Source organism: Astatotilapia calliptera, chromosome 15, assembly GCF_900246225.1.
Source record: "Astatotilapia calliptera chromosome 15, fAstCal1.2, whole genome shotgun sequence".
Lineage (NCBI taxonomy): Eukaryota > Metazoa > Chordata > Actinopteri > Cichliformes > Cichlidae > Astatotilapia > Astatotilapia calliptera.
Window position 1 is genome coordinate 32,344,319 of NC_039316.1, and position 18,261 is coordinate 32,362,579.

At 41.3% G+C, this 18,261-nt stretch overlaps 1 protein-coding gene across 4 annotated transcripts in view; it reads right to left on the reverse strand.

Moving 5' to 3' along the window:
• Positions 1-2,190: 2,190 nt before the first annotated feature.
• The window catches only part of large1 (LARGE xylosyl- and glucuronyltransferase 1), a 63,915-nt gene continuing 47,844 nt past the window's right edge, over positions 2,191-18,261 (reverse strand). For all 4 annotated transcript variants that reach the window (XM_026194307.1, XM_026194304.1, XM_026194303.1 and 1 more), the window contains 7 exons: positions 17,363-17,488; positions 14,677-14,832; positions 9,081-9,244; positions 6,499-6,777; positions 6,259-6,405; positions 5,341-5,536; positions 2,191-2,809 (listed from right to left, as the gene is read on the reverse strand). In XM_026194307.1, the coding sequence (XP_026050092.1) occupies positions 2,612-2,809; positions 5,341-5,536; positions 6,259-6,405; positions 6,499-6,777; positions 9,081-9,244; positions 14,677-14,832; positions 17,363-17,488 (1,266 nt within the window). In that variant the 3' untranslated portion in view covers positions 2,191-2,611. The remainder of the gene's footprint in view (positions 2,810-5,340; positions 5,537-6,258; positions 6,406-6,498; positions 6,778-9,080; positions 9,245-14,676; positions 14,833-17,362; positions 17,489-18,261) is intronic.

Here is an 18,261-nt window from a genome sequence, read left to right on the forward strand (position 1 = left end):
GAGGCCGCGGTGCCTCCAGCTGCTCAAAGTGGAAGAGTGAATCCATAACTGCAGCTGACTGCACCTTCAGTTAACAATTTTTACACGCCTAACCTGCAGGAAGAAGGACTGATGTGGATTAAAATGCATGTGTTAGTTTTATTACATTTTGGTTGCTTAGGTAACAGGTTGCTTTACCACCACACTCATGACTGAAGTACAGCAGGCAGCAGGAAACACAAGGGCAGCAGCTGTGCTCAGATAATCAGATTGTCTTTTCCTAGCTGAGTGAAGCTGCACAGAAGAATGTGAGCCATAATTATATCAGGGTGAATTAAGGAAACGTGGTTCAACGCTGCCTTTATTTCCTATAACAGGAAAGCAGTGATGGTGTCCTATAAGTGGACTGACAAGCAACACAGATCATCATCTACATCCTAGTCAAAGATATATATATTTTGAACAATTTGTTATGCCCATAAATGAACTCTTCTTGAAATGACCTTTGCATGAATCTCATTCCCGTGTGAAACGCTTTGTAAAGCAGACTTAATAAAAATGAATAAAAAAGGTAAATGGACTGATTCTTATATAGCACTTTTCTACTCTCCTGGAGCACTTTATACAACACGCCACATTCACAGAAGCACTTTCCTTTCAGTGCTTCCTAGCTAACACTCACACACTGATGGATGCTTGAGAGACCCTGCAACTTGGAGCCAGGGATCGAACCATTAACCTTGCGATCAGTAGATCCTCAGCTACAGCCACCCTGGGATGATACCTGGGGTGGCTACCTTATTAGGTATTGCCAAGATTAAATAATTTGACTACAGCAATGTGTGAAGTGCACAGGAGGAGCGATCGGACCTTTACACAGCCGTTTCACACTGTGACTCCTGGGGCAAATCACATGATGATTAGTGGGTCAGCAACTTTCAGGACCATTTTAAAGGTGACAAAACAAATCTGGGTTAAATACCGGGATTCTGCTTCACTACTTCTTTCCTCACCTGACCTCATGATGTTTTCCACTGAAGTCAAAACGTTCAGTTTCACTTTCACTGTATTGATTACAAAATTATTCCTGCAGTGATTTGTGTTCCTAATGTCTTTAGACCCGTATCTAACTTTAGTTTTTCTTTATAATATCATACAGGACATTAATGCCCAGTAGTGTCTTGTTATCAGGACTCTATGGCTGCCAGTCTGTCCACAGCCTCTCCAGGTAACACGAAATTAGTGGCACAACATTCATACCAGACCAATAATAAGTTGACGATACACCAACTGATGGTGTGACACCTCACAAACAAAGAGAGCGCACACTGGCACTGTGTTATTGGCTCATTTGGCTGCTATAGTATCATTGTAGGGTCTTTACCTTACATTAAAGCACCTTCAGGGACCTATTATTGTGATTTCGCGCTATATAAAAAAACCTGAATTGAACTGCTGTCAAACTAGAGGCCAGAGGGAGAAAGAACGAGCGTGAGGAAGAAAGTGTTTGGGACTCACCTTACTGGAACTGGTAGATTTTTATAGATTTCCCATCCACCCATCAACCATTTAACCCACTCATAGATAATGCTGACTGTTGGGCCTTGTTGCTGCACTCTGTTATGGGAGGCAGTTAACTAAGCGACAATGCTTCCATCTGCTGTCACATTCTGTAGTCGTACCAAAACCGAAGACACACTACAGGGCTGATGTGGAGATCCCCTGAAAATTAACCAAGCGGATGGTCTCCAGACATTATTACACTTTTAGCTTATTTGTCATACGAGTAGGAAGATTTATTCTGATCTGTATCAGCCATGAAACAAATTCAGCAGCAGCAGATGGTCAGATGGCTGCTACCCTCAGTATCTGAGTGTGTCTCACTCGTCACAACAAGGTTTTTTAACTCTCTGTCAACATGTTGACCTCTTTGTCCTGCTGCCTGCAGATCGGTTGCATTGGAGCCGGGGCTGTGCTGTCAGTCATACTGCAGCTTCCTGTTACTTCATAGTTTTGGAAAGCTTAGTCCACAGTGCTCTACACCCTGCTAAGCACTGTCCTGGCAGAACACACACACACACACACACACACACACACACACACACACACACACACACACACACACACACACACACACACACACACACACACACACACACACACACACACACACACACACACACACACACACACACGTATCTACCTTCACATACACATACAAACACACACCCACACACACATAATGTTACACATAGCCATAACACTGTCATTGGTCTTAGAAATATGGCAAGGCAATATTTTTGTTTGCTGTCTATCATATTCCATAACTGAAGCTTGAGGCCCACACACCTGGGGCCCAGCCCCAGCAGTCCCTTGTGCGATCATTCATAGCTTTAACATCCTGGGAGAAGGAAACACTTCACACATTTTCTCCTTTATCCACAACTGATGACAAAGTTGGAACAAAAGAGCCCCTGCAGTGTCACACTCAGTGTCCAATGTTCTGAGGGACTTAAGTCTCAAAGTATCCCCAGGACCCACACAGGCTTCCGTTCACACTATGCTCCCCTCGTGCAGCCTGTGGAGCATGTCAGTAGTTCAGAGTTGGGGCTATGAGGGTCCGCAGTGGTGGCTAGCTGTTGTTTTCAGCCGTCATGTACTTAAGGGCGGCAAAACCGTACCGCCGCGACATGTTCTGTTGGAACTCCTCCTTCAGGGTCTTCAGGCAGACCCGGTACTGCTTATTGGAGCGGAACTTGGTGATGTCAAAGCTGGGTGCATGAGGCATATGGATCATGAAAGCATTGGGCAGAACCACAAATTCATACTCCTGTGGAGAGAAAAGAACAAACTTTCAGTCTGAATTCCTCAGGAATCACCGTTCATACCTGAGTCCATCTGATCTGGTAACATGTAACTGCATGAGCCACATGCCTCTTGGTCGTGCATAAGAAGCTAAAATTCTCAGTCGAACTGAACCGAAGTGCGCAGTTAACATAATTACTATTCTCATATTTTCAACAATGAGCAACACCTGTCACAGGACACACACAGACATTAGATATAGTGACAATAAAAATTTTATAAACACAAAATAGTTTCTATGACTTTTAGAAGTTGCATTTTTATGCTCCAAAAAAGGATGTTTGCATAAAGACTATTGTTAAGCACTTCAGTCAAACCTGACCTATGACCTCTTAAAATTAAAACCCAGTCATAATGAGTCGCATGCTGATTTCTTCTTCAGCTAAAAGAGAACAGGACCTGTCACTGTAAAGCCATACAACCTGTCCAATCATTTGACCGACTGAGCTTTTGAGCTTTCTTTATCCTCAAATCCTCAAAATACAAAAATAAATGTGGTTAAATTACACAGTGGAAATCAAAATTATCTTAAGTTAAGTTATCCTAATGGAATGGAATATAGTGGAAAAGGATTTCATCATTTGAAAATATTCTGTATCACATTATAAAACAAACTTAAATGAGAAATTTAAACGTTTTCCATCCATCGACTGCAGCTTGTCTGGGTTACAGAGGCAGTTGTCTTGGCAAAGATGCCCAGACCGCTCTCTCCCCAACTACTGAAAAATGTCCTTGTTTAACTACCTCCTTGACCTCATGCCCAGGGATAGACCAGTCATCCCTTTCCCCCACAATTTGCCTCCTCAAAGGAAAGGATGTCAGTGGGCTCAAAGAAACCCTCCTAATAAGTCAGTTAATAAATTGATACATTTTTGTACTACTCTGAATGCTTGAAGTGCTTTTTTCAATTTCTTAGAATCTAACATTGTTTCACACTCTCACACTCTGATGGGGAACAACATGGGCTTCAGTATCTTGCTTTGATATGCAGACTTGAGGAAGTTGAGGGAGTGAACCCCCAACCTTCCACACGGTAGACAACCAGCTCCACCTCTCAGTCCATAGCCACACCACATTCACCACCTAACGATATCCTTATATGAAGTCAGCAGCTCTCTATCCTCACCACATACAGGTGAGCTGGAAGATGCTTCTCTATTCTGAGTCACTTGACAGTTTGTCAGTTTGCCTTGACGTCAGTTAAAAGTCTTGTTCCATAGCATCACCAAACCCAGGTTTTTGCTTCAGCTACTGCCAGAGTCACTCTCTTTGTGACTCTGGCAACGTAGGGCCTACCGTTACCTGTCAGCTGACTGGTCAGCGTATCCTCAGAATAATAGCTTGAGTATGAGACCTATCTAGCGTCTTCCCCTACAACCTGACTTAACTTGCCACCAGTTGGTGATGAGTTGTGCTGATCAGCTATGCTTTTAACTTTACTTGAGGTCCAAAACACCAGTCTGAAGGTGGTGGTGGTTTGAACGATTCTTTTAACTGCTGAGGAGAGCAACTGCTGACATTTCTCAGAGGAATGTTGTCCTGGTCTTATCTGATAGAGGATTCTAGCTGCTCAACAGTCCTGAGGCTCCAGATGTTCTAAGCTGGTGAATGGTGTGGACTCTTCTGCTATGAAGCCGTGCTGCTGGAATAGATGCAATATGCAGTTTAGCATCGTCCTGCTAAACTATGATAAAGACACCTGCTGTCTTTATGTTGCTCTAAAACCTGTATATACCTTTCAGCACTGATGGAGCCTTTCCAGATGTGTCAGCTGCCAGTTCCATAGGCTCTGATGCCCCCACTAGTATCAAAAATACAGGCATTTGAACTGAGCACCGATAAGCAGTCAGGTCATCCCTGTCCTCTTTAGTCCAGAGGACGCAGCGTTTTCCAAAAAACATTTTGGTTCCGATTTCTCTGACCTAAGATCCGTTTTCCACTTTGAGCTTTGGTCCATCGGAGACAGCAGTGTTTGTGGATCAATGTTACAGATGATTCTTATCTGCATGATAGAGCTTTAACCTGCACGTACGGACGGCACTCTGAGCTGTGTTCACACACGGTGATTTGTGAAGTGTTGCATTCTCTCAGTCTGTTGATGATATAATGTACTGTAGACAATGAGATGTTCAGTCTTCACAGTTTAGGAACATTACTGTGTTATTGTAGGATCTTTATCTTACAGTATAGAGAGCCTTCAGGTGACCGTTGCTGTGATTTGGCGCTACATAAATAAAACTGAACTGAATTAAGCTAGTTGCAAAATTTGTAGATACATTTTTCTTCCTGTATTTTCTTCTGAGAAAAACTCTTTTTATATCCACTCATGTTACTGACCTGTTGCTAATAAGTCTACTGTATGTTCGTCCAGTTGTGAGTTTAAATAACCGATGTGTTATTATATGACTTAAAGAGATTTTCAAATCACTGGATACATTTTACACAAAGTCCCAATTTTGGGAGTAACTGAGGTTGACAATGGGAGCACCGAGTTACCTGTGCATCCAGCTCCATAATGTGAGCCACCTTGTTCCAGCCAAAGCCCACAAAGCGGCGGTCATACTCAGGACTGTCCCTCCTCACCATAACATAGGGCTCAAAGTCAGCCTCCCACTGCACTCTGTAGGGAGTGGTGGCTGTCCGCCATTTGGCAAAGTTAGTTGGTGCATGGCCTTTAGTCCACACATGATATCTGTAAGGAGAAAAAAGGAAAGTAGTTTACCAGAGCAGAAATGCACTCTACAGTTCCTAAAAGATTAGGTGGTACTTTGGACACAGGGATGCTAAAAGCTCTTTCTCTAGCGTAGATGTGAAAATTGAGTCTTTGAGTTTTTACCTCACTATTCAGACCAAATCATTTATGATGGCAGCACAGTTATCTCCATATATGTGAGTGCCATAAGACCATAAGATAAAAGACGTATTACAGACTGAAGCAAAGTGAATATGACTCAAAGAGCCTTGGGCACCCATAGAGACTGCACACAGGAGTCATGTGTGCAGTCCATGTAGAGTTTTGACCAGTATAGTGTTGCATCTGTACTCACACTAAACATAGGCATATAATTATCTCCATGTCTGTGAGATGAAATTACATTTTCATTAATTTATGTCAAAGTTATTAACATCAGTATTTTGTGAAACCAGGTTCTTATCCTTCTGTTCCAGATGTAAAGCAGAAGGTTTGAGTCACGCTGGTTTTACTGGATGTCATGTGTGCCTCATTGCAGCTTTCTGTTAGTGCCACTCATGTCTTATGTCTGCACTGAGCACCCCTGGTGCGCCTTCCCTTCAGAGTAGTGCTGTTCAGACTGCTCTCGTCCTCTGAGTCCACTGACAGAACGTATCTGCGAATCTACTATTCTTTTCTGGTTCACATACCTTCTACGACAGACAGGGACAAACATGTCTAACCTGAAGGTGAAGAGTGTGCCCATGTCCAGCTGAGACAGCAGCTCGGCTTTAGATTTCGGGTATGACAGTCGATACCGAAGTGTCTCAAAGGCGGGAACCACTAGAGCTTTCTTGGTGTTGGCCATGTCCAGCTGCACCACAGACTTCCTGCACATAGACGGTAAGTGATTGTTCACAGTGTCAATGAGGAATGAGATCAACATTTAGAGCTGTCCTTTGGTTTTTACTTAATCATCTTACCTGAGATACTCATAGAGGCTGTACATAGGCAAGAAGTCAATGTCTGATAGGAACATGTAGGGTGTGTTGACGTGTCGCATGGCCACATTTCGTAGCAAGTTGACTGGGTAGAACTGACCCTCCTTGTAGACAATGTGGTAACCGACATTCCCACGACTCATCAGCACCTCAGAGCCCTGAGCATAGCGAAGGAACTGCTGGGCTTCAGCATCTGACAAGTACAGGGCGAGGCTGATGGGGCCTTCCCAGTGCTTACAGATGGCCTCCAACATCTGGAGCCTACAAGACCAGATCACAGGCATAAATAACTTATTATATATACATATATATGTATGTATATATATATATATATATATATATATATATATATATATATATATATATATATATATATATATATACACACACACACACACACACACACACACACATATATACACACACACACACACACACACACACACATACACACATATATATATATATATCAGCCAATGACAAAACATCTGCTGTTCTTTCATATTACAGAAAACAGCAGGAGACCTTGCAATGAAATACAACTACTGGATTGCAATATTTGAGATGTTAAAAAGGAAGTCTGCTTGCTAGCTGTGGGCAGTTCTTGTTCTGTTTTGTTCACAATGATTATTCTGAATTGATGTTAGAATAAAAATATGAAAAGTCAATAAAATAATTAAGAAGTCTTTTTTTTTATAAACCACATATTTCTGTCACTGGCAACCGCAGTGACTGAGTAGTTGAGAGTGGTGGTTGGAAGTTGCAGGTACTCACTGTGAAATTGATTGGTGAAGCCCAAGTGAGGCAGGCCTAGAGGCTGTCAGTGGTAATTAGGGTAATTAGGAAAAAAATGTGTATTTCCTGACTAGCTGGTGAGTAGTTGCAAGAGGCTGCTTGCTGTAGCAAAGTGGAATTGATTGCAAAGGTGTATAGAGCACTGAACCAAAAACCTCCTTGTATTTGCTTTAGTTGCAAACACATTTCCATGGTTGCCCATAGACAGTATGGAAAACACTGACTGGTCTGCACACAAGAAATGGAGATCATTCCCCTTTAAAGTAAAAGATGAAATTTTTGAAAAGTGTTAGTTTCTGTTAGTTAACACTGAAGGCAAAGTTTTGGTTTGACTTGCACTTTTCCAAGTTACGCTACCATTTGGTGGTTAGCTTTTATCGGGGCGACCATGGTTCAGGGGGTTGGGAAGCTCATCTTGTAACTGGAAGGTTACCGGTTCGATCCCCTGCTCTGTCTGTCTTGGTAGTTGTGTCCTTGGGCAAGACACTTCACCTGCCGCCTACTGGTGTTGGCCAGAGGGGCCGATGGCGCGATATGGCAGCCTCGCTTCTATCAGCCTGCCCCAGTGCAGCTGTGGCTACAACTGTAGCTTGCCTCCACCAGTGTGTGAGAGTGAATGAATAGTGGAATTGTAAAGTGCTTTGATGGTCTCGAAAAGCTCTAAATGTAATCCATTATTCTAAGTGTCGGCAGACAATTCGATTCAATTTTATAAAAAAAGTGCCAAAACAAAACAACAGTTGCTTCAATACCCTTCAAGACCCTAAAATAATACAAACTGCCATTTTCCATGCAAACTATAACTAACTATGATAATTTACTAGCGGACAAAGCAATCACAAGGATGTTTTTCAGTGCAGCATCGTCTTTGCAGCCAATTTCACCAAACCACAGGGAGCAACCTCCAGCAACCACTCAGCAGCCATCAGGAAATATTCATTTTCCTCTAGCGACCAGATGTTGCCAGGGGTTCACAGACTGGTTTTGATTTTGTTAGTAAGTAAGTAAAGAATTTTAATGCTCCATCCACTACATGTATGTTATACAGTCAGTTGTTGATTGTTTTACTATGTTGATGTATTGTCTACTTTGCTACCAGTCAATATTTTTGCAAGCATTCCCCATCATGAAGATGTGAAAATAAACCTTTTTAATGCCACTATATCGCCTTGATCCAGATTATTGCCGAATAAGAGATGAACTGATCTCACTTTCTGATGTTAATCAAGGACACTTTTAGACTCTAAAATTATTAACCTAGAAGCTCAGAAGTTCTGGGGGTAGTCATTTTTACTGACTGTTAAATACTTTTCCCTGGTCTATGGTTTTAAAAACATAAAACTGCAGAGTACAGGCCGAATGGCTAACCTTTAAACATTTCAGGTAGGTTTGGGTATTTGACAGTATGACAAAAGCTGCAAACTGAAAAAGAGCTGTTACTGGAAGGATGTTTGCTTCTGCTTTTTAAGTATCCTAGTATTCTTTGGTAGTGCAGGACTATATATATAAACCATTAGCCTAGATATGTAAATATATTTCTCCCCCAATGTCATACCTAAGAGGTTTGCTCCTTCGATCTTCATCAGTCAACAGATTTGCCAACACAGCTGTTTATTGTGGGTTTTTTCTAACCAGGAGCAGCTCTAATATGTTTTTTCTTAACATTTTCAATGTTCTAAAACCTCTGGAAGCCTTCCACTTCATTGTTCTGCCCACTTTGAACTAAACACACCTGTGTAGCTTCTGTAAGTGTGGGTGTAAACCAGCACCTGTCCATAGAGAGCTGGGCGACGAGAGTGACATCTGTGTTGTCAGAGCTGGGTTTATACTCATAGTGCAGGAAGTAGAGGTGTGTTCGATGGACAGTGAATCGCTCTCGACGAAACTCGTAGCACGGATCATCTTCATCCAGCTCTGACAGTGTCTTCTGGAGCTGCAGATAGAGAAAGATAGGAAGAATAAGACAGATTACAGACCAGAGAGACAGAATCTCAACAACAACAAAAAAACTAGACAAAACATGCATGTCACTGAGTGAAATAAGTATTTGATCCCCAAACAAAACATTTCTAGTACTTGATGGGGAAACCCTTTTTGCTGGTAATTCTCGTAGTTTGGACACATCTCAGGAGGGATTTTGTGTTACCAATGGCAGTCTTGGTGACTGTGAGCTGCATTCATCTGCCTTCAGATGATTAACAAGCTCCTCCTGTGTAGTTCTGGGCTCATCCACCACCTCACTCTTAACCATCCTCACCCTACGAGGCAAGATTTTGCAAGGGACTGTGGCTGCAAGGTGGTTGGTATCTATGGGAGTGGTAATCCCTGAACCATATGGTGGACAGAGGTGAAAGGAGCAATCAAGCTGAAGGAGGAGTCTTATCAGTGTTGGTTAATTCAATTCAGTTTTATTTATACTGTGCCAAGTCACAATAACAAGGCGCTTTGAATTGTAAGGTAAAGACCCTACAATAATAAAGAGAAAACCCCAAAAATCATATGATGAGAGTGGGAAGGAAAAACCTGGCATCACCAGGCTCAGGGAGGGTGACACGATACTGTGAGGCCTGATTACTTAAGACAGGGAGCCAATGAAGAGATGCCAGTATAGGAAAAATATGCTCTCTCTGTCTATTCACAGTCAGTACTCTTGCTGCAGCATTTTGGATTAACTGAAGGGAGTTTTTAAGACAACTTATAATAACAAATTACAATAATTCAGTCTAAAATTAATAAATGAATACACTAGTGTGTCAGTGTCACATGATTTTAGAGATCTTGCACAAATGAAGGAAAGCAGTCCCACATATTTGTATGTGCATTGAAGGACATATCCTGATCAAAAACGATACAAAGTTTCCTTTCAGTGTTACTGGAGGCCAAGGTAATGCCATCCAGCTTTGTAGTACAACACTCGTCAAAGGACAAGTGTTGTACTACAAAGCAAACAGGGATGACAGACTAAGGTTGGTGTTCCCACAGCAGCAGCGGGAGCAAGTTTTAAGATTGGGGCATATTATTCCACGGGTGGGGCATCTGGAAACTAAGAAGACAAGGGACCGAATTGCCAGCAGGTTCTATTAGCCAGGTATGAACAGAGAGGTTGAGGAGTTTTTCTTGCTCAATCTGTCAGCTGGCTGGTGATAAAAATGTCCCAAAAATTCCTTTAAAGCCTTTACCTGTTATTGATGTTCCATTCAGTCGCATTGCAATGTATATAGTGTGGCCGCTAGAGTGAACCCAGGCAAGTAATCGCTATATATTAGTGGTTTGTGCCTACAGTACCAGATATCCAGAAGCATTTCCCCTTAGGGAAATTACAGCTAAACAGACAGCTTATGCTCTCTTGCAGGTTTTATTTCCCAGGTGGATACTCCATCTGAGATTTTGACGGATGATGGTTTTGAGTTTCTTTTGCATACCCTGAGGCAGGTGTATAAGCTTTAAGGTATTAGCAGTATTTAGACCCCCAAACAGATGGCTTGGTGGAGAGATACAATCGAACTCTGAAAGCAATGTTGAAGAATTTAATCTCAGCTGATGCTAAAGATTGGGACATGTGGCTTCCTGATTGGCTGTTCGCTTATAGGGAAGTGCCTCAAGCATGAACCGGCTTTTCACCTTTTTCACCTGCTCCTGTATGGCAGGCAGGTGAGAGGACCATTGGATGTTCTGTAGGAATCCTGGGTGAGGCCGAGGAAAGAGGTGACGAGCGTGTTGGACTACATTCTTCAGATGAGGGAGAAAATGGAGCAAAACACCAAATTGGTGAAGAGACATATGCAGAGTACTGTCACAACAGGGCCGCAAGGGAGAGCTCGTTCAGCCAAGAACAGCAGGTACTCTTATTACTTCCTACTGCTGAAAACAAATTGTTGGCTAAATGGCAAGGTGCTGTGCTAAGAAAGCAGTTCAACAAGGAGGAGGATGATATCAATGAGGAATTTATGCCTGTTGGGCTTAACTCTGTCTCTCTTGACCTCTCCCATCTCTCTGTAACTCAGCAGGAGAAGTTGCATGCCATTATTCCTGCCAAGTTATTTTTAAGAAGAAACCAGGGATGAGAAACCTTGTGGAGCCTGACATCTGCCTGAAAGAGAGTACACCAATATGGCAGAGAATGTACAGGATTGGAGTTTTGGAGAAGTAGGTAGCTCTGATATTGGATTTGGGGGTTACTGAGCCCTCAACCAGTGAATGGAGCAATCCTATTGTGATGGTAAAAGTTGTAATTGTAAAAGAAATTGAAATTTCGTTTAAACTCTGTTCCAGTGAAAATAAAAGCATTCTAAACTCAAATGGATTCCTTGGAAAGAAAAGTTTCACAATCTCCACCAATCCATAAATTAATTTGTTTTCAACTGACAGCATGGCAAGAGCATTTAACCTCTGCTGTCCCATGGTGTTGCATGTGAAGGTCTTAATTCTTTTCCACTTTATAATCACTTCTGCTGAATCAAGCAGAAGCTTTTCAATTTCTGGCAGTGACACTCTTTCAGATAAGGCATCCTGAAGGTTGTTCTCAATTAGCTCGAGCAGAAACGAGTATTTCCTGTGTGCAACTCAAAGATACTGTACAGTGACTTCATCCTAATTTTGATCGCTCCTTCAAGTGTGACACTGGGAAATGATGTGACAAACTTCCTTCAGAGAATACAGTCCGTTATTCTCCGGAGGAAGTCGGACGGAATAAGGTGACCACTTTTGATAAATGTCTCCTGTACCTGCACGACACATTTAGTCCTCTTATTCTTTCTCTCTCAGTCAACCCACTCTCTCTAAAACTGTGTGTTTGACTGGATGATCATGGCCATTTTTACACATTGCTTTTCGAGGACATACATAATATTAAACTCTGGTGTCAGCATAGAAAAACTGTAGAACCTGTAAAAATGAAATAAAGCAAATAAACCTGCAAAAATAAAAAAAATACTTCCAAATCAGAGAGTCTTGTTGACTGCTGAAGTGCCCACTCCTATCTATCTATCTATCTATTGCATCATCATAGGTTTGCACAATTAATTTATTCTTGCTATTTTTTTGCTTGCGAGTCATTTTGTCCTTAACCTAAACGAATGCAACTTCACATGTGCTAAAAAGTTTCTGCACGTTATGATTCTAACAAGAACAGACCTGTTGTCTGCTGTTTGCTGACTGTGAAGGTCAGTGGCACTTTTGCGTCAGTCTGAGCCACTGACTTTGATCATGAACATTATTACCGACATGTGAACAGCTGCTTTTGTGTCTGGCATGGTAGATAGACTGGTGCTTATGCTATACTCTCCTACTCTGCCTTAGCACTGAGCACTTTATACAACATGCCTCATTCAACCATAAACAAGCCCTATCTATGCTGAGATTCTATAGTATATTTCACACTGTTTGTGTGCCGGGGATACAAGTTTCACCTGGTTGGAGTTTTGTTTAAGTAAATGTTTATCACTGTTGACAGTAGAGGGCAGCAGGGTGCCTGCTGTGGGACTGTTATGGCAAGACACACCTCTGTTCATTCTATTCTACAGATTAGTAATGGCTCCAAAAGCACAAAAACTTATTAATGAACACTGAAGTTTATCCTCTGTTACTCCAGGCTATGTTTACAATGTCCAATATGTAACACTGTGCTTACTTGAGCTACTCTGGCTAAAATAAAAATTGCATAGATATGCTTCAAGCACAGGTAATGTCTTTTAACACAGAATCATTGTCATGGTCCTGGGTCATTTTGTCCCAGTGTTCCTAGTTTTTCTTGTGTTTTTGTATTTTGTTAGTTCATTATTTATTCCATGGTTCCTAGGTTGTTTAGTTTAGTTTATTGGATTCCCTCCTTGTGTCTCTGCCCTCTGTGTCTCCCTCTGTGTCTGTGTTTATATTGTGGTGTGAGTTCTTGTGCCGTGGTTCCCTTCATGTTTTATTGTGTTAGGTTTTCCATGTTTCCCCAGCGTGTCGTGTCTGTACTCTCCCTCGCTGTGATCTGCCTCTCCTCTACTCCCACATCATGTTTCCTGTTTTATTGTGAAGGTCCTGCGTTTTCATGTTTATTCTGTTCAGTCCAGTCGCCCCTGTCTCGTTATGGTTATTCATGTCAGCTGTTCCTTGTGTCTTCTCACTTCCTTGTTATCCCTCTGTGTATTTAGGTCAGCATCTCCCTCAGTCCTCTGTCGCGTCGTCCCTCATGGCTGCGTGTCTCTCCCTGTGTTTCCCCATGAGTTCATATTCTTAGATTTTCCCGGTTTAGTTTTGTATCGCTCCCTCTGTTCCCGGCAATAAAACTGTATTTTGAATTCACGTTTTTCTTAAGTGAGTTTGTGTTTGAGTCCAATTCCTGGTTCATGACAATCCTGCTCTCTTAAAATGTAAAGATCAGATCACTTAGTTTTAGATTTTTTGTTCAGTGTTTGTATGTTAATTATACAAAGCAGGTCTGAAGTTATTCAGACCCCCCCCCCCAAACAAAACATTTGAATACTGTCAGTAGCCAACTTGACTGGGAACACGTAAAGCATAAAAGTAATATGAGTCATGTCAATAAAAACTTTAGGAAGTACAATACATATGGATATAGGTTTCTTTCTTTCTTTCTTTCTTTCTTTCTTTCTTTCTTTCTTTCTTTCTTTCTTTCTTTCTTTCCTTCTTTCCTTCCTTCCTTCCCTCCCTCACCCTCAAAAGATGACTTTCCCTCCCTGAGCCTGCTTCTGCTAGATCACAGGTGTCGAACTCCAGGCCTCGAGGGCCGGTGTCCTGCATGTTTTAGATGTGTCCTTGATCCAACACAGCTGATTTAAATGGCTAAATTATCACCTCAACATGTCTTGAAGTTCTCCAGAAGCCTGTTAATGAACTAATAATTTGATTCAGGTGTGTTGAAACAGGGTGATATCTAAAACCTGCGGGACACCGGCCCTCGAGGCCTGGAGTTCGACACCCCTGTGCTAGATGTTTTCTCCTGTTAAAGAGCTAATGATAGGAATTCATAAAACCTGGCGCACACCTCAGAAGCAGTAAAGGCATCATGAGTGTAGGTGATGCAAAATGTCCATGTGCATCCACAATGCTAATGCTAATGTCTGACTAGCCAGCATACCCTGAACATACCATGTCAGGTATTAATTTAATGTACTAGGCATAGCAGTTACATCAGGAGATGTAGAAACTCTCATGTATGTTGTCAATACCAAGTCAAGAGTTAAGAGAATTCCTGACTTATGTTTCAATTGATAAGAAATTGACTCTTTGTTCGCTACAAATGTAACTTGTTTCTAACTAAATGGATGATGGCAGTTTGAATCCCACAGTGGTTAAGCACCATCTCAAATAACTTCACTACACTGACAACAGAAACAGAAGCACAGAAGTCCCACATACATTCTCACTGTTGTGGTCAGCCTCACTGGGACAGCCGAACAGCTCTCGTCGCAGAAGGTTGCCATCGTACTCCAGAAAGGTAAGATAGAGATTCCGGAAGAATTCCACATGCTTGTTCTTTACTCGCAACTTCTTTGGAGAGTTCCAGTGGATCACCTGTTGAGGAGAACCACAAATGGGAGAGTGGTGAAGAAGCTTCTGGTATCATCAGGTTCTAAAGAATCAGAGCAATAAACCAAAACATTTACACTGCGCTTTGCCAAGAGTGCAGAACAAAGTTACTACTTGTTGTTAACACTTGTCCGTTATTTGGCTCAATACCTGGCAAAAATAATGAGAGAGCAGTGAAGAAAAGCCTCATTATACTGTTTGCTAAGATGTGAAATTACTTCACTCAGTGCTTTAGACAAAGGTGCCATTTCACTAACTGCACTTTTTTGCAGATTGATATAAATACGTTTCAGCAATGCCATTCAAGATGCTCGTTTGTCATATTCAGCAACTCAGTGTTTTGGCCAAGAACACTTTGTGGACATAGAATGAACTGCCAACCGTGCGAGGAGCACATGTAGCATTATCCAATGCAAGAAGATACATTATAGAAGAAACCACATGAAAGAATCCACAAAACTGCCAAAACATGTATGAGGCGTGGCTTCACTTTTGATTGGTAAGATCAAGAGCTTTTCCTAAAACTCATTCAGCAGAGTTTCTTAATGTCTTTGTTTAACGGTCTCAAAAGCACTGTGCTAGTGTGGAAAGTTAAACACGTCCAGTTATTTTCTATTACTTTTACTTGGATGACTAAAAACCTACACAGACCAGTGTGGTAAGAACAGTAACAGACCCTGTGCATGAGAAAATGCTAAGTTCCTGTTTTAAGACCGGATGTAGGCTTGTACATTTCTGGTAGCTTTATTTTGCGGTCAATCGCTACTGCGAAGGTGGACTCCAAAATCATGTCCGAAATACGAAAACGGAAAGATTACATTAAGTTACAAAGAGCAAAAGGTGGGAACACTCACCATTGCCGTGTCATTAAAAATAAAATGATCAATTTTGACGTTTGAAGCGTGTAGATCGATTGGTTGTTTACATCACATCAGAAGACACATCGTCCACATTCAGAAGCACATCTCTGTATAGTGACAGTTCTTATGATTTAAACAGGAAAATGTCCAGTATTGAAACTACAGGTGAAGAATAGTCAAAGCCAGATGTTTCCCCGTTATGTCGATATCAGCTGGTCAAGTGCTCTCCTACACAGCATGTCAACAAACCGTGAAAAAAAGCCACAGGATATAAAAAATACATGAATGATTGCTGGTAAGGGTCTCTATATATTAGTATTTACGAAGGGTATGTTGTGACTTAGCTTCACAATTACAGTGGTCCCTCACTATAACACGGTTCACCTTTCGCAGCCTCGCTGTTTCGCGGATGTTTTTAGTGCAATTTTGCATGATTTTCTTTTTTTTTTTTTTTTAAAGCGCAGTGTGTTCTGCGTCCTGATCGACTGCAGACCGTTGTCGATCTCCGTGCCGTCTCTCCTGTACAGTACAGAATCGCTACATCAATCGCTAGCAGTGTGACTCTGAAGTGCTGTACTGTATGTTTGTAAGTTTTCTCCCCAACAAAAACAATGCCGACGAAACGTTTTGCACCGTCATAGGCACCTGTGGTAGCACCCGAGAGGCAGAGGAAGATAACCATGGCACAAAAAACATTGGACTTCTGGGACCATACGGCGCACCGGGTTATAAGGTGCATTAAGCTTAAATGAAGCAATTAAGCTTACATTTAAATTCATTAGTTCTAAAATCCGTCATTATTATTTATAGGAAAACAAATATACTGTATGTTTACTTTTCAACTAAATGTTTGAGACTGAAAACAGGTTTTGATCTTTGGTTTCATTCTATAATACTGGACTTTTTTTTTTTTTTTTTACGAAGGTTTGAACTCTTAAAGTGTTTAAATGACAGAGAAAAGTGGGAAAATGTCGATGCCTGTCTGAAAAAAACTGTACAAAGCGTGTAGTGAGGGGTTTTACAGCCTTAAAACATATAAAATAATTGTAAAAAAATAAAGTTGGCTACTTTGCAGATTTCACCTATTGCTGGTTATTTTTAGACACCCGCAATAAACGAGAGAACACTATATACAAATACTAAGAAATATAAAATTTGAATCCTTTTTCTATTTTGCCCTGAGGCGAGGGGGAAAATATCGACAAGTCGATGAACATCATCTACAGATATATTCGTTAAATGCTCAAGACATCTTGAGAAATGTAAATCGCCGCTTGATTCATCCATTTGGTTGACCTGTTTTTGGAAAACCCGACCGTAAACAAGGTGCGAATATCACACCGGAAACGAAGCGCCTTACAGGCGTTTCCCCACCAGAAGTAGCATATGCTAAAGTGCACATAATCTATAGCTGCATGCTGGTGTTATTTTGGAGTTTAGAGGAGCAGTGAATCTAAAGAGCATGGTTAATGGCACTAACAACTAACATTAGAGTTTGTTTTGATCTCATTTTTTAATAGTACTCTTATGCAGGGTTTGAAATGTCTAGTTATTTGAAAAATAGAAAGTAAAATAAAGGATAGAAAGTGGGGAACACCTCCGAGCAGGTTCATATGTGTCTCGATAAATGTATAACGGGCTTATCAAGATCTCACCTTTAGGTCGGACACATCTTTGTAGCACTTTTCGGAACGGGTGTGGTCAGACAGCTGGACGTTCCAGAAGCAAGGCAGCTGATGAACCAGGAACGGGTTTTGTTTGATCACTGCGTTAAAGATATCCTGCAGACACAAAATCATATAAGATATGATATCCCCACACAAAAACCCCCACATATTTAGGTTGTCCATTCTTTAATCTGCTGAAAGAGATGTGTCTTCCTGAATGTTTTAAATGTGGTACAAATGCTAACTTAAAGAACTAAGTTGGAATCTGCTTTGTGAGTATTTTTCTGTGTTTAATTGATCGATTTCGATTTTTTACATACATGAATCATTTATCATCATCAGCAACCGGAGAGCTGGGAGGGATTACTACCTGCCTCATGGTTTTATGTTTAATAAAAAGCAAGTGAAAAAGATATTCTGGAATCTTACTGGTCTGGGCCCAGTTTCATAGTTCTGACTCAGCCACCATCCTGTTAAGTGTGCTGTATGTATCCAGATGTTCATCCTTATACAGTCCATTTATTCGTACACTCACTCTCATAAAGCGAAAAACTTGAAATTGCTTTGAGGAAATGAAGTCTGGTTACATCTGACAGACTTTTCTTTAACTTTGAGATTTTTGAAAACTCACAAAGCAAAAGCCTAAGTGGCAGCTTTAGCTTCCTAATGGGAAACATAAAAACTATTTAACCATGTAATGAATACTACAATAAAGTGGGCTGACAGTCCATGGAAGGAAGTCATATAGCAGAAGGCAGATGGAAAGCTGAAAGGAGCCTGCTCCTTTTCCAAACTGCCTACCTTGCGGGAATTTTACTTAATGAAGGTTTAATTTAACTCTCATAACCATACCTCTCATCTAGACAAGCTCTGAATAACTAAACGGA